This window comes from Cydia strobilella, chromosome 4 (assembly GCF_947568885.1).
Source record: "Cydia strobilella chromosome 4, ilCydStro3.1, whole genome shotgun sequence".
Lineage (NCBI taxonomy): Eukaryota > Metazoa > Arthropoda > Insecta > Lepidoptera > Tortricidae > Cydia > Cydia strobilella.
In genome coordinates this window covers 8283596-8306583 of record NC_086044.1, presented here as the reverse complement: position 1 = coordinate 8306583, position 22988 = coordinate 8283596, and the positions used below count along the sequence as shown (strand labels likewise).

The window sequence follows — 22988 nt, the reverse complement described above, 5'->3', positions numbered from 1 at the left end:
CCATATGAAACAAAGTTACAATACAACAAGGTGGTTTGCTATGATAGCTAAGCAGGTAATAAACACTGTGAGATATTTAAATTGAAAGGTGTAAGTATATTTGAATATGTTGTAGTGGATGGTTACCTGAACCTTCAAAGTGTGGTATTGGATTATGCACATAGTCTAGTTTGTGCCATTGAGAAAGTATATAAGCAATCAAAATAGGACATGATATGCTTGGACCCATGGGACATGACACATGACTAGAGTTGTGCCATTCCCGGTAACATTCCCCATTTTGTATGGGGAAATTTCTCGCTCGGTAACATTCCCCATACAAAATGGGTAATGTTACCGGGAACGGCACAACTCTACACATGACTTTTATTTCAAGTCATGAAACCCGTCTTGGCATCTTCAAACTTAAAATTCTTAAATGTAGTGTACAATAAATGTACTTGGTGTCTTGAAAAAAATGCTGAATTTAATATTAATCATGATTGAGACAAGCAATCATTTGTATTGAGTGAATTTTTAGTTACCATTTAGGTAATATAAGGTGTAATATTGCTAATGTTCACCGGGGTCATATAAGATCATTCAGCTTAATGCCTATCAATGGGAAAAAGTATTGGAATAATATTTAAATTAATTTCAAATGATATTTAGTACATTCTCTTTATGGTAAGAAATGAGTGATGATTTATTATTAAGTACTTTTTAAGCAGTTTGGTAGCTTCTGTAGCACAGTGATTTTGCTGGTGTACCAACTGGTGTCTTTACCCTAGATTGAATGGTTAACTGTAATATTGTCATGATCTCATCTGAGTTTCAATTGATCTCTTGATCGGTATTTCTTGGTGACTAAATTAGTAATTTTATTAAATTGTCATTTATTTAAATGACTGGTATGACGGGATTAGTATACCCACCTGATGGTAAAGTGTGTTAAGTGGTCTTAAATATACTTACTCTTTATATGGTTTTTGAGTTGTGAGTCTGTGTGTGTTTACAGTATGTTCACAGATACTTATTATGATGTAACATTGGCTTGTGCAACTAATACAAATATGATGGTAATAGCTGGTTGGTTCACAAAGAAAAAGTAAAGACAGATTAGGTTTCAAATGAAATTTACAAGCTGAAAAGAATAATGAGATACCTCATAAGATTTTATTCATGTACAATAATTGCAACGGGGTATGTAAAATTGTGGAGATGAACTGAACATTATGTTCACAGATAGTAAATGTGATGGAATATTGACCTGCACAACTAATACAAGTGTGATGCTAATATATCCTATAGTTGGTTGGTTTACACGATAGGAAGTAAAAGGACAAAATTGACCACTACCGGGTCGGGTGTTGTTAACACATCTCAAATGACTTTTACTAGCATCGAGAAATGATGATATGCATAAGGGTTTTATTACAGTATTGGCTTACGCAACACAAGCATGGTGTTGGCTGGTGGGTTATTGTTTAAAGTTCACACAAGATAAACTAAGGGCAAAGTTGACCACTACTTGTTAGAAGTTGTTAACATGTCAAATATGTTTGACTAATAGATAATAATGGTGAGATGTATACCTAAGGGTTTTAAGTCCTGAGCAATTGAATCAGGTGAGTGTTCGTTAGTCTGATTTTGACAAACAATTTTACAAATCATGGTGATGTCTATTACTCTCACTAAAGTACAACCTTTACCTGAATTATGAGTAAGGGAGGTTAATGTTAATAGTGTTTGGGAGTAATGAATGATGGTAATAAAACTGCAATGTTTTACATCATGGGTAGTATACACCAACAACATGAAAAAAAAATTATCTGCAATTCGTAAATTTCTTCAGAAAATATAAAAATAAGGGTGTGTTTACTAAGTGTTCGATTAGCCCTGAGATTATGTGGCTAGAGTAACTGAGTTTAGGATTGACATGTTAGTCCAGTAAAATAATTAAATTGAAGTATGAATAAATGTTTTTGTACTTTGGGAGTTTCTTAAAATATGTTTATTTGGAAAGATGAGTAATAATTATATAATGGAACATGATTGAGTGGTATGCAACAACATAAAGCTGCATAAAGCCATCGGTGTTACGTGGTTGCATGAACCAATTTACTGCCCTTAATATGTTTTCAGAGGGACATATGCAAGAGTGTCATGTGTTCGGCATATTGCTGCTAGCGAGAAATGCTGACACGGCTGATGCGGCATAATGTGAAATGAGGCTACTCGGTGGCCTGAGCTCGAAGACATGATTGCAGTTGGCAATGAGATGAGTTGAACAGTAAGCCGTCAGCTTCAGACTCGCAACTGGGTAAGCCTGTTTTCACACGCCCCTGGGCGGTGATGCCTGTTGTCACGACGCTCCTTGCGGTGACGTATGTTTTCACACGCCGTTGGGCGGTGATGCCTGTAGTCACGACGCTTCTTGCGGTGACGCCTGGTTCAATGACGCCCATGTGCGATGATGCTTGTTATCACGACGCCTGTGTGCGGTGATGCCTGTAGTCATGACGCTTCTTGCGGTGACGCCTGGTTCAATGACGCCTATGTGCGGTAATGTTCGTTTTCACGATACCCATGTGCAATGATGTCTGTTTTCACGACGCCTGTGTGCGGTGATGTTTGTTTTCACGACGCCTGTGTGCGGTGATGCCTGTAGTCACGACGCCTCTTGCGGTGACGCCTGTGTGCGATAATGCTTGTTTTCACGACGCCTGTGTGCGGTGATGCCTGTAGTCACGACGCCTCTTGCGGTGACGCCTGTGTGCGATAATGCTTGTTTTCACGAGGCCTGTGTGCGGTGATGTTTGTTTTCACGACGCCTGTGTGCGGTGATGCCTGTAGTCACGACGCTTCTTGCGGTGACACCTGGTTCAATAACGCCTGTGTGCGATGATGCTTGTTTTCACGACGCCTGTGTGCGGTGATGCCTGTAGTCACGACGCCTCTTGCGGTGACGCCTGTGTGCGATAATGCTTGTTTTCACGACGCCTGTGTGCGGTGATGTTTGTTTTCACGACGCCTGTGTGCGGTGATGCCTGTAGTCACGACGCCTCTTGCGGTGACGCCTGTGTGCGATAATGCTTGTTTTCACGACGCCTGTGTGCGGTGATGTTTGTTTTCACGACGCTACATGCGGTGATGCCTGTTTTCACGACGCTTTATGCGGTGATGCCTGTTTTCACGACGCTTTATGCGGTGATGCCTGTTTTCACGACGCTTTATGCGGTGATGCCTGTTCTCACGACGCTACTGCGCTTTCGGGCGGAAATGTTCAGTGTCTACTCTGCGTGCAAGACTTGAGAGACGTGGACAACGGTGCTTTCCGCACTGGTTGACGAAGTGACCAGGGAATGCTGCCATGGTGCGGTGATGATGTCTGCGAACTCCCTCACGCCTATGGCTAGGCTTGAGATGAACATCGAGGAATGGTAACAAAGTTGATGCTGGTAAGGCAAAATATAATATAAAGTACAAGCAAGGTTAGATGACCCATAATCATGTTAGAGTAATAATTAGCAAGGCTTAATGACTTAATTTGGGTTTTGATGAATACAACATTGATATTATTAGAAATCAGATCACTGTGGTCTTTTTATGATATATGAAATGTTTAAATGTTATGCAGCCTGTTTAGAAGGTGCAAATGTCGAAATTGTAATACCTAATGTTTTACCTTGTAGGTTGAACTACGAAAGACACAGTTTGTTTTGAAGGCATAGTGTTCCTTGTTGTACAACGGAACGTTTAGAGCATTAATATGTATTACAGAGTTGGAGAGGCTGTGATGCCAGGTTTTTATCATGTGCTGTATTGGAGGCGGCCGTGGACGTGGAGCTGTGCGCTTGTTGTTCGGCCGAGGCCCAGCGAGCCGAGCGAGCACCGTCTCTTGTGCTGGTCCTGCGTGGAGCACGCATCATCTACAACACTGACGTCAGATGTGAGCCCGTTCCTTTTTCTCGTTAATAAAGCAGTGTGGTGCATACCTATTCTGTTTTGCGATCAGTTGATCACGCAAGTCGTGCATCATTTTAGAAGGATCTAAATTTAATAATGATATGATAAATTTGATTTAGTACCTGAACCTAATACCTGACGTTTATTATTCAAAGTCTTGAAGTTGACTAAGGGAAGTTTCTAAAAGTATGTAAACTGTAAAAGTAAATTATAGAAGTCTGTTTTTATCGTGATAAGAGAAATAATATTATAGGTTATTACTTATTAGAGACTTTAATAGTTGATGTAGAAAGTTAGTGGAAAGGCTTTTGAAACAAAAACGGTTTGTACGGGCTACGCATTCAGATTGTTTGATTGGTTCACAGAGCTAGTGAGCTAACCACCGCTGCTGAGCTGAGCTGTGAAGTGTGGTGGTGAGTGGTGAAGTTCAGCGCGGCACGGGTGGAAGACACCTTCGAGGGCGAAGGTTATTTGGTCAGATGGCCGACTGTTAGCGGAGATCGGAACGCGCCCCTAACTGACAGGCCGGTTGTCATGAGCGCGAGCTGTCAAGATGGCTTGGCGCCGGATCCTCGGAAGCGTCGGTCAAGCGTTGTTGTGTATCGAGTTAAAATAAATCGTTTACTCAAGACCTAGTGCGTTTTGCTGTTAATAATACAGCGTATCGAAATAAATATTATAGTTGAGTTGGGAGTCCATACATGAAAAGTACGCCATTATAGTTTGGTAAGTATATAAAATCTTAATTCAACCATTACAGTCGACGAGTAAAAAAAAAAAAATTTAACCAATCTTTAAAAATAAATCAAGAGGCACGAGTAGTTAAAATTTTTGGTCGGACGAATTAATCGAGTACTTATGCACTACTAAATTAAATAGTAGTTCCGGACCAAGATCCTGATATTGGATGCCATGACTTGGATTCGATCACAAAATAATTATAGAGTACGTAGACTTCGTGCTGTACTCTACTCTATGTGAGACGTAATAGGTACTCAAATTTCTTGATTCTTTAAATAATATACTAGTGTGAGCTATTTATTTAGTAACATATTAGTAGAGGAAATTAAATAAGACGGCCAGTAAATATTAACATACAATATTTGTCTGACGCCCACGTTATGTACGACTTGTACGAGTACGTAAAGATATATGAACAGCTACATACGGGATTAGGTCATAGATATATAATACATTATTATAGTATTATTCGCAAAAAAGCTTCGTGATAAAAATAGCGTACACGCGTTCTGTGTGTCACTGCCAATTGAACAAGTTTACGAGTAGACATAATTATGTATTTTATACTAGATACATTAGGCCAAGCAATAAGAAGGTATAGAGGGAAATGCTAGGAACACAATTTTTAACTTCGTAGCTTTGTTTGGACTAGTTAGGAGATGAACATATCAAAAGGTTTGAAGGTTTCATTTTTCGGTTTTTCGATTATATCTCGGAAACTATGCGTCTGAGCGACTTGGCCACTTATACAAAATGAAAAGAGATTTAATTTGTTACAAGATTAAGATTTGTATTATTGTTTTTAATTTGTAAAGTATGTATCTATATAGGCCCGATAATAAATTATATTTAATGTATTTTATTTATAATGGAAGGTTCGGGTTATTGTGAGTGGCATATCTGTGTTGTAGTGCGATGTAAGAGCATCCTCCCATGGGACAGCGGTAGGTAAATTCGGAACAATATCGAAGTAGATTGCGATCGTTATTTATTAAAGGTAATAAATAAATAAAGGTAATAAAAAATTTAAGGTAGTAAATAGATGTACGAAAATAGAAGGGGCCCTGTCCAGTATCCGGCTACTTGAATACCACCTCCCCAATAAGATATCTAAACGAGTAGTCGTACAGTCAGCAGCAGAAGTTGCGAAGCGGGCGAGGTGTTCAAAATGATCTTGACACGCTCTTATTCTCTTAACAATAAAGTCGCGTCAACATAATTTTGAACACCTCGCCCGCTTAGCAACTTCTGCTGCTGACTGTACGTATAACAGCGTACTACGAATCGAAACTAGTAGTCGTACGCTGTTATTCCACGATCTACACATATTACTGTGTTATATTACACATTTCTCTGTCAATTATTACGTATGTATCTCGAAAAAGTCGAGAGTTTAAGTAGTGTCTTAATAAAACCACTAGACTAGGTATTAATAAATTGTAGGTATGCAATTTTCGTATCTTCGCATGTAACTACGTGCCTTGAAATTGTATTATAATTATGTACAATTTCCATCAGTGTCGCAAACAGCAGTAATCAGCGTGTACAGATTTTGGAACCGTTCGCTCGCTTAGATACTTCTAGTAGTAGGCAGTTGTCTGACAAACATAACTAAATTATTACTTAAATATTTTCATTCAAACTTTTTTTTGATCTCTTTATGTAATGAATTTGTAATGAATATAATTTTAAATATTTGGTGAAATAACTTTGGTTCCACTGAAATTATCGGAAAATATTATGTAAATTCCCTTCAGGCGGCAATTTTCCTAAATATTAGTACTTATTGTTGTGTTTGTACTTATTGTTGGATATTGAAAGGTATAGCGGCGTAAAAGGAATATTTTCTATTGTTACTTTCTCTCAGAAAATTTTAGTTTTCTAAAGGGCAAATTTCAATACCACTGAGCTAAAGTTTTATTTTTATTAGCGTTACTAGCGTTTTCTAAAATAAAACCACATTTATTTATTTCACTATTGACACAATGTGTAAGTTAAAAAAAACTGTAACATACAAAACTTTAAAATTTACATTTGAATATAGTTTGATAAAACCCATATTACCTACCTATCCTTAATTGCCAGTGCATTGCTGGTTATTCACTGATGGTGTAAGAATGTATTTATAGCCTTATTTTTAAATCAAAAAGGTATAAATTTATTTGCATTTGCTTTAAAAGGAGCGAGTTTAAGTTTTATGAACAAGAGAATTAAAAGTTTAATATTACCTACAACATTTGTTTAGTTACAAAGCACTTTAATGGATTAAATCGGATGCACTACAATTAATGCATGAATTGTAAGATTTATTACGACCACTTTTACGATAAAAGAGAAGTATTACCTACTTTAAAAGTTTGATTTTTATGGAGCAAATTTTTAAAATGCGAATTCAAAATACATATATTTCCATCAAAACTTAACTGCGGCCCTTCTACAACATGAATGTCGACATAAAAAAACTCAAGGTGAGAAGAAAATGTCTCATGCATGGAATTACAGGCGGCCGCCGGTCGATAGAATTGTAAATTGCTTTAATAATGTATAAGTTCAGATTCTATAAAGTAGAAGTTGGAAACAAACATATTGAATACGCGATTATATCGGCTCGGAGCCCCTCACAATCCGATCTTTAAAGCGTTAGAAGAATAATAACAAGGTATAAAATCTTTAATTTTGCGCATGCCATAGCCATAACATAACCAATATAACTATACCCCATTATCACTTTATACGCCACACTTGTAATATTGCCATTTATCTATTTATGTACAGTCGAGCTCAAACATATGTTTACTTATTCCACTGTGATAAGACGAAAAATGTATTTTGACAACGAATGTACTTACATGTACACAGCTGTCTGTTGTGTCTAGTCTAGACGGTGCTATACATAGCGTTGTGCAGAATATATACACAAGCCTTATGAGTTACCATCTAATGTTGATTCTGGGTAAAAGGCTTTTAGGCCAATACACCTCAACTATAATATGGTTCGATGGCAATTTCAGTGACTATTATTATAGATAGAGAATGCACATTTGAATTGGAATTGCTTCATTCCGAGATAAACATGTTTTCTAAGTCGCGTTGTAAATACTTATTCAAGCTAAAATCAGATATTTAAAATTATTCTTCACGTGTACTTGTAATTCAATGACATCCTAATCTTCTCACTGATCTTGACAAAATTTGGATATACCTACGCGGGTTCCAGAATAACTAAAAATAGGCACATCCAAGGAAAATGGAAATTAGCAATGGAAAAAACCTATTTATCTAGTTCAGGTTTTCCCAACCTTTTTGCGTCAAACTTTGCCAGGCAATATTTATTGATTTTATTTAGATATTTAAAATTTTAAATAATGCAACAAGGCCCATATTTACAAATACCTTACAGACTAACATACATATAAACTTAAAACTAAACACTACTTATGCGACAAAACGGCGTGGCCCTGTTGAATCGTCGGCTCTTGTGTCGGATTCGACAGTTTGCCCGGAACCTCCGAAACACGACACCCTTCGGCCAGAAGTCGGCGCACTCGATGGTCCCCTGCGGCGGTCGCGGCACGCGCACCACAAAAGAATTGAAGTGCACGTAGTGGCGCGATCGAAGCTGGAACACCCTCAGCGTGTAACCGGTCTTCTGGTGTACATACTCCACCACTTCAGCCGCCGTGGCATATTACATTTACATGCCCCTATTCTTTTATTTCACACCTCCTCATGGACCTCATGGCTCTAGGGGCAAAAGTCGGCTAAATAACAGGTGGCAGGATGAAATAGTCTCAATTGCGGGTCAACATTGGATAAATGCGATGCGGCTTTGGAGGAGGCTTTTACCCGAAGGGGGTTCATATAATATAAAGTTGCATAGCTATTTTTTTGTATTAAATAATATTGAGAATAATAAATACTATTAAGAAGAATAAGAACATTTAGAATGGGAATATTAGTTAAGTAATTCAATTATTGCATGAAAATTGCTTAAATTCAATTAACTACTGCACGACATTTAAAATTTCTATTATTTATCTCATATTAATTATTTCTTAAATTGTTTTAGTTTATAATTTACTATATTATGGAATTAATAAAGCTTTTTATTATTTATTTATATGTCTTTTATTTGTTACAGATTTTTTTTATTGGTACGAGGGGAGGTACAAATATTCGCGGAATGAAATACATATTTGCAAATGAAATAAAACAATAGAAGTATTTTTCTTTTTCAATATATTTACCCTCGAGTTTAATTTAGATCGACTAATAGGTACATTTATCTAGACCATCAAAAAATATTTTTTATCTTTGCCCTCAAAATGAGCCGAAATAGCCTCCTTCACTTCTTCATCGGCACAATTTTTTTTCCTCGTAGGTAGTTCTTTCTTAGGGTTCCGTACCCAAAGGGTAAAAACGGCACCCTATTACTAAGACTCCGCTGTCTGTCTGTCCGTCTGTCACCAGGCTGTGTCTCATGAACCGTGATAGCTAGACAGTTGAAATTTTCACAGATGATGTATTTCTGTTGCCGCTATAACAACAAATACTAAAAACAGAATAAAATATATATATTTAAACTCCCATACAACAAACGTGATTTTTTTGCCATTTTTTGCGACTAAGGCTTAGTGCGTGAGTCCGACTCGCACTTGGCCGATTTTTTTTAAATTTGGGAACAAATAATAATCGCTGGGGGCCAGATCGACGCTGTAGGGTGGGTGAACCAGCGATTCAAAGCCGCAACTGTTTAGAGCAGCAGTCGCAACATGGCTCTTGTGAACCGGCGGTGCATTGTCTTGCAACAGCAACACATCCTTTAACAGTTTTCCCCGCCTTTTTTCTTTAATGGTGTCACGTAGTGTAGTCTTTCTAATAGCATTGCATAATATGTCCCTGTAGTCGATCGTGAGAATTCCTTTTGAATCCCAAAAAATCGTAGCCTTCAACTTTCCGGTCGATTCTGATACCCTGAACTTCTTCGGAGGTGGTGCACCCTTCTTATGCCACTGCATAGACTCTCGTTTCGACTCAGGTTCAAAATGATGAACACATCTCCAGTCACAATTCGTTCCAATATGTGGGTATGGTTGTCACCGCACAGATTCAAAAACTGCTTCGATGCTTCAACTCGTTGTTGCATCTGCTGCGGTTTGAGCATTCTCGGTACCCACCTAGCACACACTTTCGTCGTGCCAAGCTGTGCCGTGCGTGCGCGTGCCGCTGCTAATGCAGCTAATTGTTTCTTTTTAAGTCGAGCATTTTCTAATACGAGTTAAACAACTTTTTGAACGATATCCGACGATGTGACTTCAATCGGCCGTCCTGGGCGAAGGTCGTCTTCAATTGACTCTCTGCCATGTTTGAAGAGGCCATGCCACTTGTAAATCATGGTTTTAGTAGGGCACTGGTCCCCGTAGACGGCTTTCATTTCATTATTTTTTTTGCTTCAATAGAAATATTATAATAGACTCAGGTGATGACTAATAGCACGAAACGTACGGTCGAAGTTGACGGGCAGATTATACAATATGTCAACGAGTATATATATTTGGGCCAGTTAGTCTCTTTCAGCGACAGGCAAGACAGGGAAGTTGAGCGCCGTGTTCAAAACGCCTGGAAGAGCTACTGGTCCATGAAGGAGCTAATGAAGGGGGACCTTCCAATGTCACTAAAGCGTAAACTCGTTGACATGTGTATTCTGCCTGTCCTAACCTACGGTGCCCAAACATGGTCGCTCACCGAGAGTCAGAAGTCCAAATTGAAGGTTTGCCAGAGAGCAATGGAGCGCAGCATACTAGGTGTCACAAGGATGGATCGCATCCGAAACACTACACTGCGCTCCAGAACAGGCATAGCTGACGTAGGGGAGAAGACCGCTAGGCTGAAGTGGAACTGGGCAGGTCACGTCTGCCGCATGCATCCGGATAGGTGGGCTAGTATAGCCACCAAGTGGATGCCGCAAAAGAAGCGCGGACGTGGCAGGCCCAGGCGGAGATGGCGGGACGACTTGGACTCCTTCACTAATAACTGGCCGGAAACAGCTCAACAACGGGAGTCATGGAAATCTAAGGGAGAGGCCTTTGCCCAGCAGTGGGATACTACAGGTTATTAAAAAAAAAAAAAAGAAATATTATCAGTTTGCTCCATAGTCGCACGTTTATTCCGAAAAAATTTTTTTTAAGGGCGATATATTTAAAACAAATGACGGTTTTTAATTGACATTAATTGTTTTTCTAAAAATTTCTTAGAGAGCAAAGAGGTTTTGTACCATTTTACCACCTTCTACTTCATTCCGCGAATATTTTGTACCTCTCCTCGTAAGGCGATCCCAAGGATTAGGAATTTATTAATTCTATTAATCTTTCAAGAACAAAAGTGACATTATGTATGTTGGCAAAGAAAAAACATAGTGAAATGCATAACGCGTTTGTTTACGAGCCGAACGTAACGAGCGTTTTCCGTAGGAAAGCGACAAGATCTGAAGTGAAGGTATGTATAGGTATGTGCCAGGCCAGTAGACGGCCCACCTATATCGTTCGCTAGACTGGGTTTTAATGATCCGACGGCGTTTACTCCTTATTAGCACAATCGGATTAAGTCTCACCTCGAAATCCTTCCAAAGATATGAAATTTGGTATGCATGTTAATTAGAGGTCTCTTTTTCATGTCCACACTATTTGACATTTGGGGACCTCGAGGAATCGCAGCCATCTTGAAAATGTGTACCATCCTGGAGAATTTTGCGTTTTACTCAAATTATACGTTCTCTATGAAAATATGGTGTAAGGCAACATTAAAGCTTATTAAATTCTACACAAAAAAGTCCTAGGTAACTTTGCGGAAAAAATACATCTTGTTATAGAAAATAATAGCTGAATCCAGATTTAGCGCTTATACCCTTTCAGGGGATATTCTCTTAATATGAAACTTGGAGGAATATGAATTCCACTTTTGTCTATACATTTGTACTCGTTCTACTCCAATATCAACATTTTACTCGACTGCGACTTAAACAGAAAGTAGGGTTATGGGTTTAAATACTGAAAATCAGTACATCCTGTAGCTCAGGATACTGGACGGATTTTTAAAAATGACATATCGGTAGATTCCCCTTGCCCTTCACAACCTGTTTACACCTGTTTTATTAAAGAAAACTTAATACAGCCGCCTTGAGAGGACGCCGAATAGTAAATCATATTTTTACTTCTAGCGCCTAAACTATTGAGTGGATGTCAATTAAATAGACATCAGTAGATCCATAATTGGTACACGAGTGCTATGCAATACAAATTTACTAAAATAAATGGAGGAAAAATGTTTAGGACTTAAAAATGTGACTACAAAAACAGAAGGTTGCCAGAGCTCAACGAGGGAGAGGAGTGTTAGGGTCGGCAACGCGCATGTAACTCCTCTGGAGTTGCAGGCGTTCATAGGCTACGGAGACTGCTTAACATCAGGCGGGCCGTATGCTTGTTTGCCACCGACGTAGTATAAAAAAAAAAAGATTTTAGGTCTTAAATGGGGTTTAAACAATAGTGACAGTAATGAAATTTGACACCTATAATTTCAGGGATCCCTGTTTGCGTGTCATAAAATTGGAGCTTCGGGGACCACGGGGATCAAACGCCATCTTGAAAAGTATGTCTTTTTTGGTTTTTCTGTTTTTCTCTGAATATCTGGGTTTAATGTGAATACTGTGTATAGCGAAACAAAAGCTTATTAGGTTCTACACAAAAAAGGTATAATTCCTCGAGGTCCCCAAATGTCAAATAGTGTGGACATGAAAAAGAGACCTTTAATTAACATACATACCAAATTTCATCTCTTTGGAAGGATTTCGAGGTGAAACTTAATCCGATTGTGCTATATGTAATGTTTTGTCTAGCTGCTAATGACTGTCCTTTTCGTTTTCCGACCCGGTCCTGTGAGACGATAATTTGATTGCTAGGCCTTTTTCTTAAAATGGGGATACAATAATTACAACAGTTTTAAAGAATATGACGTTCTACGCGGGGCGGCAGCGTATATGGCTTCAACCTTCAACGGAAGAGTGACGAATTACGTTAAATTTGTAAAATAAAGATTCAGCTAAGAAGAAAGTTGCATTAGACCAGTGGTTCTGAGTCGGTAGTTCCCGAGAGCCGCAAAGGCCCGCTAGGAGATCACGTCTTATCTCTATGCCTTACTTATCTACTGACTTATTTTTATTTCTCAGGCTTTCACTCTTAAAAACTCAATCAATGCAAATATCTTGGTCATAAAAAGATAGGAAGCAACTGTATTAGAGATACAGGCAATGTCTCATCACAATGGAAGAATTCCACCAAACATGGCGCCATTATACTCATCCCAATATATTAAAGCCACTTCTGCAATGATTGGCAATCGGTCCACAAACATATACCAACGACACAGATGACTGAACCTTATATAAACCTTATAGCAACGAGATAGGGTCTACAAATGGTCAATTAAGTGCGCCAGTCTGTAACGATGATGCCATAATGAAAAACTATGCGCATAAAATAAAAATAATATTGTTTACAGTTACAAGCTATATTTTATATGATAAGAATTTAAATACCAAGACCAAGTCCGGTCTGACTCGGTATTTCCATAATTTAATTTTGTCTAATTCTTGCATATCTATGCAATATTTTTATCATTACATCATGGTTCGAAATTAACTAAGTATAAGGTATTCGACATAGTTTTGTTGCATACGTATATTTTATAGGCCACGGAGCACTATTGTAGTGTTTATTCTGGAAATATGCGCATAATCAAGGGATGTAACTTGTCGGGCGATTACAATAGGATATATTTTTATCACAGAAATGTGGACGGTTCCCGAGAGATAAAATGAAAGCTATGTAGCAGTTTAGTTTGATATGGATATACTTAGATTTTGCAACAGTAATAAAACATAGTAGTAAATCTAACTGGAACATGAACAAGAGATAATCTTTGCTCTGGAATATTCCAAAGTTCGGTGCAACGTGTACAGCACAGTGCACAGCTTCCTGCTTCCCCAGCCCGTAATGCCTTGGAGCAGGGATGTTGCGGATGCCGATTTTTTGACATCCGCGGATGCGGATGCGAATATTTAAAGGCTCACACCCGCGGATGCGGATGTCAAGATTAGGCACATAAAAAAACGTCAAAAATTACATTTTAGTTTTTTTTTAATTATAAAAACGAAACTTAGTATTTGAACAAGAATATATATATATAGGTGCCCTACAATCGCATTACTATACTAAATTCCAAATAAAACAAACTTTTCACTTCTTGTCGCTGTCCATCATAGGCTAAAGTGCTCAATCGACCAATCGCAAAAACGAAACGAGATTCCTATTGGCTAATGACGAAATTACCTAGCACCTACGCTGCCGCTAAGACGTTCCTGCACCTACCTGTTCCACATCCGCATCCGCATTAAGCTCCGCATCGATTTTATGCGGATGCGGATGTTGAAAATAATGCGGAAAATCCGCGGTTGCGGATGCGAATATTCGCAACATCCCTGCCTCGGAGCTAGCGGTTATGTGCCTTTCCTATGGACACCATAGAACATAAATGGACTTTAAACCTTAATTCCTCGCTCGACACTTTTTACAGTGTTCACACCTTTTACTTCTTCAACGCTATATTTATGCTGGAAGCATCGGGAATATGTGCCCAAAATGTTATCTATAATGTCCATAGGAAATACGCAGGAACTATTGCGACTCAGTTATCTAACCTGTATACACCATAGTGTTTCCCCGACGCCCTATCGCCGCATATCGAGCACAGGTGCTTGGAGCCGCTGAGCGGGTGGTTGGGGGGGTAGTTCTTGAAGGTGGGGGGCGAGGTCGCGTCGTCCCGGAGCCCGTCCAGCATGGCCGTGTCGGGCTTCATCTCCGGGGGAGACATGGGCGACATGAACCCACTCTCCAGGTTAAGCCCTGCAACAAAATGTATAAGATGAGCATAATACTGGTTGGAAAAAATACCTTTGATAAAAGTAGTTTTGGTTGACGATAAACGAACAATTTAGACTATATTAGATTAAAGGTTGACGAACTATGATTTGCACCGATCTCTAGAATAACCTGTATGGCGAATCGGTGCAAATTACATTCCGTTAACTATACTGGACTAGGGATGATCTAAGCCGTGGCGGTGGCAAACGAAATGGCTTGCAAGCTAGGGGAGTGGTGGAACATAATGAGTCGGACTGGTTGATTTACTTTCTAGACATCACATTTTCATTTTTCAATATGGCTAGCGCAGTCTTTTTCTAACTGTATTAATTAGAGAAAGACGGCTAGTCTATCATGCGGTCAAGATACTGTCGCATCGCTCTTGTGCTGAGCCACAGAAAAGGTTACCTATCCCTGCTCTTAACCAAGTAGGTGTCCAGCAATACTAATAGCTGGATTAAATTTCTAGTAAATTCTTAACACTCACAGTAAGAGCCACTTGCATCATCCCACTTACCCGGGGTTAACCGGTTGAACCTGGAGTTACCATGGTTACCAGTACAAACTGACACTGGGTTAACGGTTTAACCGTTTAACCCCGGGTTAGTGGTATTGTGCAAGTGGCTCTAAGAAAGCGCCTTTTATTTATCCGATCTGGATAATAATACTTACGTAGAACAAATAAATAAATAAATTGCAAGTTATGTTATGATTATGACATAATCGTAACATAACTAACATTATAGAGTTCAAAGCAAATTAAGTGTATAATACACTTAATGGTAATTCATAAGATTACACTAGGGCTCGCGGTCGAATCCGTGTTTCGTTTACACGTTTCGAATACCCGTCTCCGAATAATACGTAAACGGTTTTCTGGCCCGTTCCGCACGTTTAATTAAGAAACGTGTAGTTAAGACCCGTGTACACGGATAAACGGGTATTCGAAGATACGTATCTTATTTATCCGTGGCTCCGGACACGTCCTTGACGATAGTAGCGAAGGAACGAACGCCAGCTACAAATGAATAGACAAAAGATTCATGACGAGTTTCTGTTATATTTAACCTTATTCCGTGGGGTCGTAGAGTCGAAATTTAATAAACGGTTTAGAAAACCCTTTCTTGAGCAGGTAGTTTTTGCTTGCAATAGGTATTACGAGTATTCACGCTTCTTATCAAAGTAGTATTTTATATAGCACTTTAAATAGCTACTATTTTTTACGTTGCGGGTTAGCAATAAAATAAAATAAAAACCTGCTAGTACCTATTAAAAAAAAAATAGAACCATCGAGTTCAGTATGCAGGCAGGAAGTCAAACTAATGTTCGAAATTGGCATTAGGTAAGTATTTATAAAAAAATAAATTTTTAACTTGCTCCTTTATTTTTAGTTTAATTTGAGAACATGATATGAAATTATATTTCTTGTCATATAATGTAGTGTAGGTACACCTTATAAAACAAAGTCCCCCGCCGCGTCCGTATGTCTGTCTGTATGTTCGCGATAACCAGACCTCACCTATGAATGAAGTTTTTCTTTGGGAATGTTTATGTGTATATTTTGTTAAGGTTTTGTTTAAATTGGTAGAAATATGACGATGTTTGCTAATGAAGTTAGAAAAAATCACGCTGGCCAGGAGCTTAATCGGAAACGCTGCCCAATCTATTTGAGATATAACGACACAATGTATGGTGGAAAAAAGTCTACAAAAAAGTGCGCGATGGCTGTCTGTCTATATTTTAAGAATAATTAACCCTTTATTAACTTCTAAAAAAACCGGACAAGTGCGAGTCGGACTCGCCCACCGAAGGTTCCGTACAAAATTTAATTTTAAATTTTAGTTGTTATAGCGGCAACAGAAATACATGTGTAAAAATTTTAACTGTCTAGCTATCACGGTTCATGAGATACAGCCTAGTGAGTGGTGACAGACAGGTGGATGGAAGTCTTAGTATTATTGGGCTTCCGATGTGAATACTTGTTACAGAATGTATTTTATTATGCTTGACTCTCCAAGCGAAGGTCGCTAGTTATTAATAAACATTTTAAATCAACTTGATAAAATTGCACCTTCTCAATAAATTCTAATTGTTTTTGCTCTAGGTACCTCTTACCATAATAAAACGCTTTTTAGTGCGGCGCGGCTACAAAACAATGGAAAACATTTTCTTGTGCAGGTGTTTTGACCTTATTACAACGACATAAAGCTTATAATTCGCGGTGACACTTGTGATAATAGTTTGGGAACCTACATGTTTTCGACGATGACAAACAAAAGGATATTGGAAAACAATGGATGGATGGACCATTTAAGTTTATTACCTGAACGCTAGTGAGAAAGTGACCAAAGTGAATTATGAATGATTACCAATTTAAAGATCTATCTTATTGTAATTAGCAATATTATCGCAAGTTATCCAAGGTAGTATGGGTTTTTATGGTTCTTGGGTAAAATTCTGCTTTTCATTTGAGCATGATTACTCGATAATCCCGCTTTTGTGTACCTAACTTTTTATGCGCCGTTGGCAGGTTTGTTGTTTTCGCAAAGCAGTAATACACCTGAGATAAAAATAACCACGAAATAATTAAACTGTTATTTTTAATGAATATTGTATTCTGTCTGCACACCTATTATTAATGAAAAAATACAATACCATAATGTAATTATAAAAAAAACTATGATCGATATCAAATTTATGTAATTAGCTTAGAAGCAATCGGTTTTATTAAATGATATAAATAGTTTAAAATAAAAATTATATATAACTACTATTAAACATAGGAAGATGGCTCAGTACCTATGTTTTATCAATACGGTTAAAAACAATTTAAAAAAAAGTAATTGTGCGGTTTTATGAAACCACGATGAAAGTGAAACTTTTTTCGGATTGTAGGCATTTAACTAAAAAATTTCGGATATTAATTCGAATTACGGTATTAAAATCGCGGTTTTAATGTTAACTTAATAAATTGGGGCGATAGAAAAAGTTTTACTTTAAAAATCGTACGACAAACGAATTCATCTGAAGTCAACATAATAATAGTGGAAAGTGGACCTTGTTACCATTGTACATTGGCTCAAACTGGTTCGGAGTATTCAGACCCGTTCGGAACGGTCTTAAGTACCCGTGTAAACGGAGATACGTGTCTGAGATACGTTTCTTGGGAACGTTCCTTCGAAACGTTTTCGAATCCCGGCGGTTCCGTGTAAACCGGGTTCTTAGTACCGCCGGGCTTAAGAACACGGGTATTCGTTTCGGCGTGTAACACGGATACCGGGAGCCCTAGATTACACAATAAAATAGGTTAACACGTAAATAATAATAATAACAACATAAAATAAAGTTCCTGGAGCAATACTTCATGTATATACAACCAGGGCCGTGTTGCATAATAAACTACAACTAATATTACAAGCGGAACTGCTTTTCTATTTCCACTTATTAGAAAAGGAGTTCCGCTTGTAATATTAGTTGTAGTTTATTATGCAACACGGCCCTGGTTGTATACACATATATATATATTTTAAAACAATTGCGGACTGCCTAAAATATAACCAATCATTACTATATGAATCTTCAAGGGGCATGAAGGCTTGGCTTAGTTAGATAATCTTAAAAATCTCTTACTATTAATTCTACGATGTCAAAATAACAAATAAAATGTAAATAAACTGGTACAAATTAACCGATACCCAACGTCATCATCAGGCAGCAGCGGCACCGATAACAATCGTTCAGAATATTAAGATAACACGGGCCGGTCGTGGCGTGGCGTGGCGTGGCGTGGCGTGGCGACCATGTAAAAATGCATTGATAACAAACTTATCTGATAATTATAACAAAATATAGCTTACTAGCATTCAGCGATGATTTTAGGTATATAAACTGCGAGATTTCAGGCTCAGCTCAGTTTAGCACTTAGCATAGAAATGTTCTAAATGAAATTACTGAGACGAGCTTTACGACCTTTAACTAAAGTAACTCCGCTAAGGTAGCTATTCCACCTGTCCAATTTATTTGTCCAATGTGTATTTTGTCTTACATTTTGCTTAACGGGAGAGTGAGACGCAATGATATTAGCAGACGTAGATTTGCAATTTCGTACGCTCCTTCAAAATTAAATTATGAATGAGAAAACTTTTTACTGACTCATATATGGATATCTGAAATATCAAGCGTGAGTACGAGTATAAATAGAAAATAAAACTTTCGAGATGAATTGTAAACGTAATCCAACCTGTTCAAATATACATTTTTAGGGTTCCGTACTTCAAAAGGAAAAAGCGGAACTCTTATAGGATCACTTTGTTGTCCGTCCTTCCTTCCTTTTATCTTTTATCTCGGGAACGCGTGGAGGTATCGAATTGAAATGAAAAGTATTAAAACCATATACTCAGGTCTACAGCCCCTTGAAGATGTGAAAAAATCAAACTTCTAAGTTAACGTAAAAAAAGATACGGCCGTTTATGCCGCAACAAAATGTATATTTCGACACTCTCGAGGGAATCAAAATTAATAGGGTTGGGTACTTCCCGTTGATGTAGAACTATGAAATTTGGCAAGTAATATCGTCTTACACTACAAGTACAAGTACAAGGAAAAATCTGAAAACTATAAATTTGTAAAAAAAGATATATAGGTATATAAAAGTTAAATTTGTACGAAACCCTCGGTGGGCGAGTCCGACTCGCACTTGGCCGGTTTTTTTAATTCTGTGGTTCCCACAAATCACACTACACAATCAAGACTAATCTTACGATTTAGGCTTCAGATCGTGCTAAATAAATAGACATATCGACATCGTGCATACAATCGAAATACATAATCTGTGTAAAGCTCCTTCATCAACCGTGTTAAAATAATAACCCGTTTAAAAAATATATGCATCGAACAAGCGGCAGGCAGGTCATTTTGTTTGTGCAAAACAAATAAGTTTTTGAAATAAGTAAAAAAATGTATCGGTGCCGGCAAAAGGACCGACAAAACTGGTCCACATGTCTGAGGGCTGCAGAATGGAGCACAAAAAGGAAATAAACACACACCCTCTCTGAAGCGCATTAGAAAGGAAACCATAATACAAATAGAAGCCTTTTACCGCGCACCTTTGTTCACAAAAAGAAAAATACGCTTGTATGAGTTGTATGGCATTGCGTACGGGTTTACGTACATGAGTTTAAAGTCTCACATGCCTAATATTTTAAAGTCGTACACTACATAATATTGTATTCGGTTACCGCGATAGTTACTCATGAAATAAAACTATGAAAACGATTAAGAAACATCCAAACTTTAAGAGGCCGGTGTCGATTTTAGTCGCAAAAATTTAGAATTGATAGATTTAGGCTGTGAAATTGTACACCTTTTGTTACCTAATTGAAATAACAAGTACTGGTTTCTATGAGCACGTCTTCTTATCTTGCCTTTTATCAGATAATTTTTTTGAAAACAGACACAAAATTAGTAATGATTTTTTTTCTGATGGACGCTTAGGTAAACGCGCGTAAAGAACTGATTTTATCGCTCTTTTTCTAATTTCGTAAAGTTTGCACTGCTAAAAATGGTAAATTTGTATTACACATATTCTGTACTTGACGTTTATCAGATTACATTTTTGTTATATGACTTAGAGTTCGAGGAAATGAAAGTTAAACGAATTCAATTTTCTTCAGAAATGACCTCAAAACAAGTGACAATTTCTCCGAAAAGCTACTTATTTTCGACGTAATTTTGATACTTAAACAATCTACAACATTTGCTGAAACTATTCTTATACATCAATTTGTATAATTTACCACCATTATTTTTTGATGAATTTTTAAAAACTGCCCCTTCTCTTTATATATTACCGGACCGGGCGTAATACCGGCGATGCACGCTCGCGACCTCATTATTAAAAGGCAAGATGAGAAGACGTGCTAATAGAAACCAATACTTGTTATTTAGATATTACGTAACAAAACGTGTATAATTTCAACGACTAAATCTATCAATTTTACATTTTTGCTCCAAAATCGACACCGGCCTCTTAATAGGGAAGATAGCTTTTCTCTACCACCAGCTTGGGATCCGGTAGTCCATCTGATAAAGGAGCAAGCAAAACATAGACTTTGAGACCTTAGTGTTGGATGATGTTGGACATTCTGAGTATAATATGTTTTGAAAAGATGTGTCCCGCCGAGTTTGTTGCCGGTCCCATATTGGGATGGGATACTCCTACAATTTAGGAGGGAATTAAATCTTCTCGGGTCCGAGGTGTAGGGTTGGAACCGGCGTAGTTTTATCGCGTATATATATATATATATATATATATATCTTTAATTGAAAATAGTTGTATTGTAATTATACAACCATCATACCATTCATCGGTTCATTAGAACCGATTTTGCATCCAGCCTTAAAGTTTATAGTTTATGATGGTTCATTATTTTTTGTATGGGGGCGTATTTTTGCACTTTGTAATTTTTTCCTCAGTCACCCGTTGACCACGAATGTTGTAAAGGGTTCGAATTCGAAACGTCGGGATGAATTATAAATTCAATATACGCGATATAATCCGTTTTCATTGTTTTATTTCGTACACTACACTTTTATTTAATTTGGAAAATTTTATGTTATTTGTACTCAGAATCACGAGCTCTTTCCTTTTTATTTTCACCAGCGCAGAGGCAGGGTTATTATATTTTATGATACTTTATATGAATAGTAAGTGTCAATCACTATAAACTGCGTTTTAATAAATTGAATCAAATTTTACATAATACACAGAATATTCAAAAATTCAGTTGTCAGTTTTCCGCATCGAAAGTAGACAGTTAAGTAGATAACTAAATAAATACCATCTACAGAAAAGTTAATAAAAGCTAAGCTAGAAATTAATAGAGCGCCTTAAATGATTCCGTTCAGCTGAAATTAAATATTGCTGGAGTCTTATGACGGCCCACGCCGGAGCTACAAGAGAAAATAATTTGTTTATTCGCGGGAGGGCTCAGGGAAATCTAATATCAAACGATGTTATAAAAAATAAGACGCCCATGTTGATAATAATATAATAAAACCTACAATAAAGAAGAACATTTTTATCTTGTGCGCACTTTGTTTGGCGAAAAAATATAAATCGAGTTACTTCCTTTTTCCTTTTTACAAATATAACTAGCTGTGCCCGCGGCTCCGCCCGCGTGGAATTCGGTCTGTGTCAGTAAGCGGCTAATTGACCCCTAATTTCTCTTCCTCTCCCCTGGAGGCGGAACTTGAAGTAAAGTTGACAGATGAGTACGCTAGAGGACTGTAGTCCAGATAAAATATTTTACAATTAGGTAAGTACCTATGTTGGGGCACCTGATACGGCACGATACTTACATAAAGTCTATAATAGAAGGAAGAATAGAAAAAAGGAGAGGCAGAGGAAGACCGAGACGTGCGTTTTTGGACCAAGCCAAAGAGAAAATCAACGTAGTGACGTATCAGGAGCTCAAAACAGTGGCAGAAAGAAGAACGGAGTGGCGATTACTCCACCGACACGAGCCAGGCTCTTAAGAGTTATGATGATGAGGTAAGTACCGCTAAATAAAACTACACTCCCAAATCAACAGTTTTTTTTTCGCCCTTATTCAATATTAAATTGGTTCAGCGGTTTAAGCGTGATGCGGGGTCAAATATTTGACAAACAGATAGGTAAACAGAAAAACAGACAAAAATTCTAAAAACTGTTGGAACGTGTTCTGTTATCGATTCTAAGTATCCCCAGCCACATTTTTCGAATATCTTCCATGTACAGACTTTCGACCCTCTTCCGTTTTATTATAATATGTAATAGATTTATTTAGGAAATGCTAATTTAAAAACATCACCTAACAAAAACAAAAAAGAAAAAATACAAAAAGAAATTCCCTCGCTGGGATTCGAACCCAGGACCATTAGCTTCCTGAACTGGATTACTGCCAATACCCGCTAGGCTAAACGGGTTGTCAATTTTATTTTACAACCAGAGCGCTAGTCGTATAAAATAACTTTTGAAAGGGACATTTTTTTAATGGAGTTATCGTTCTTCTAGTGAGTATTATATTCTTTGGTTAGGTGTCAGATTGGTAGGTATAGAGGTCCTCCGGGCTGCCTTAGAAACGTCTATTTTGGCATTGTTCAACAATGTGCTGGGTAGTTTGGTCTTCAAGGCCGCAGTCACACAACGGGCTCTCTTTCCATCCCCATTTGTGTCGCATATAATTGCACCTGCCATGACCTGTGCGGATTCTGTCATAGGGCGGACACGCTATACATCAAAAATCACTCGCGTTCTTATGTGTGAACGGCACGTCCGTACACGCG

General features: G+C 37.9%; 1 protein-coding gene across 6 annotated transcripts in view; it reads right to left on the bottom strand.

Annotated features, from left to right (window-relative positions):
* LOC134740987 (protein ultraspiracle homolog) overlaps positions 1-22988 on the bottom strand; it is a 59388-nt gene that overhangs the window by 19018 nt on the left and 17382 nt on the right. For all 6 annotated transcript variants that reach the window (XM_063673702.1, XM_063673697.1, XM_063673701.1 and 3 more), the window contains one exon: positions 14441-14645. In XM_063673702.1, coding sequence (XP_063529772.1) covers positions 14441-14645 — 205 coding nt within the window. The remainder of the gene's footprint in view (positions 1-14440; positions 14646-22988) is intronic.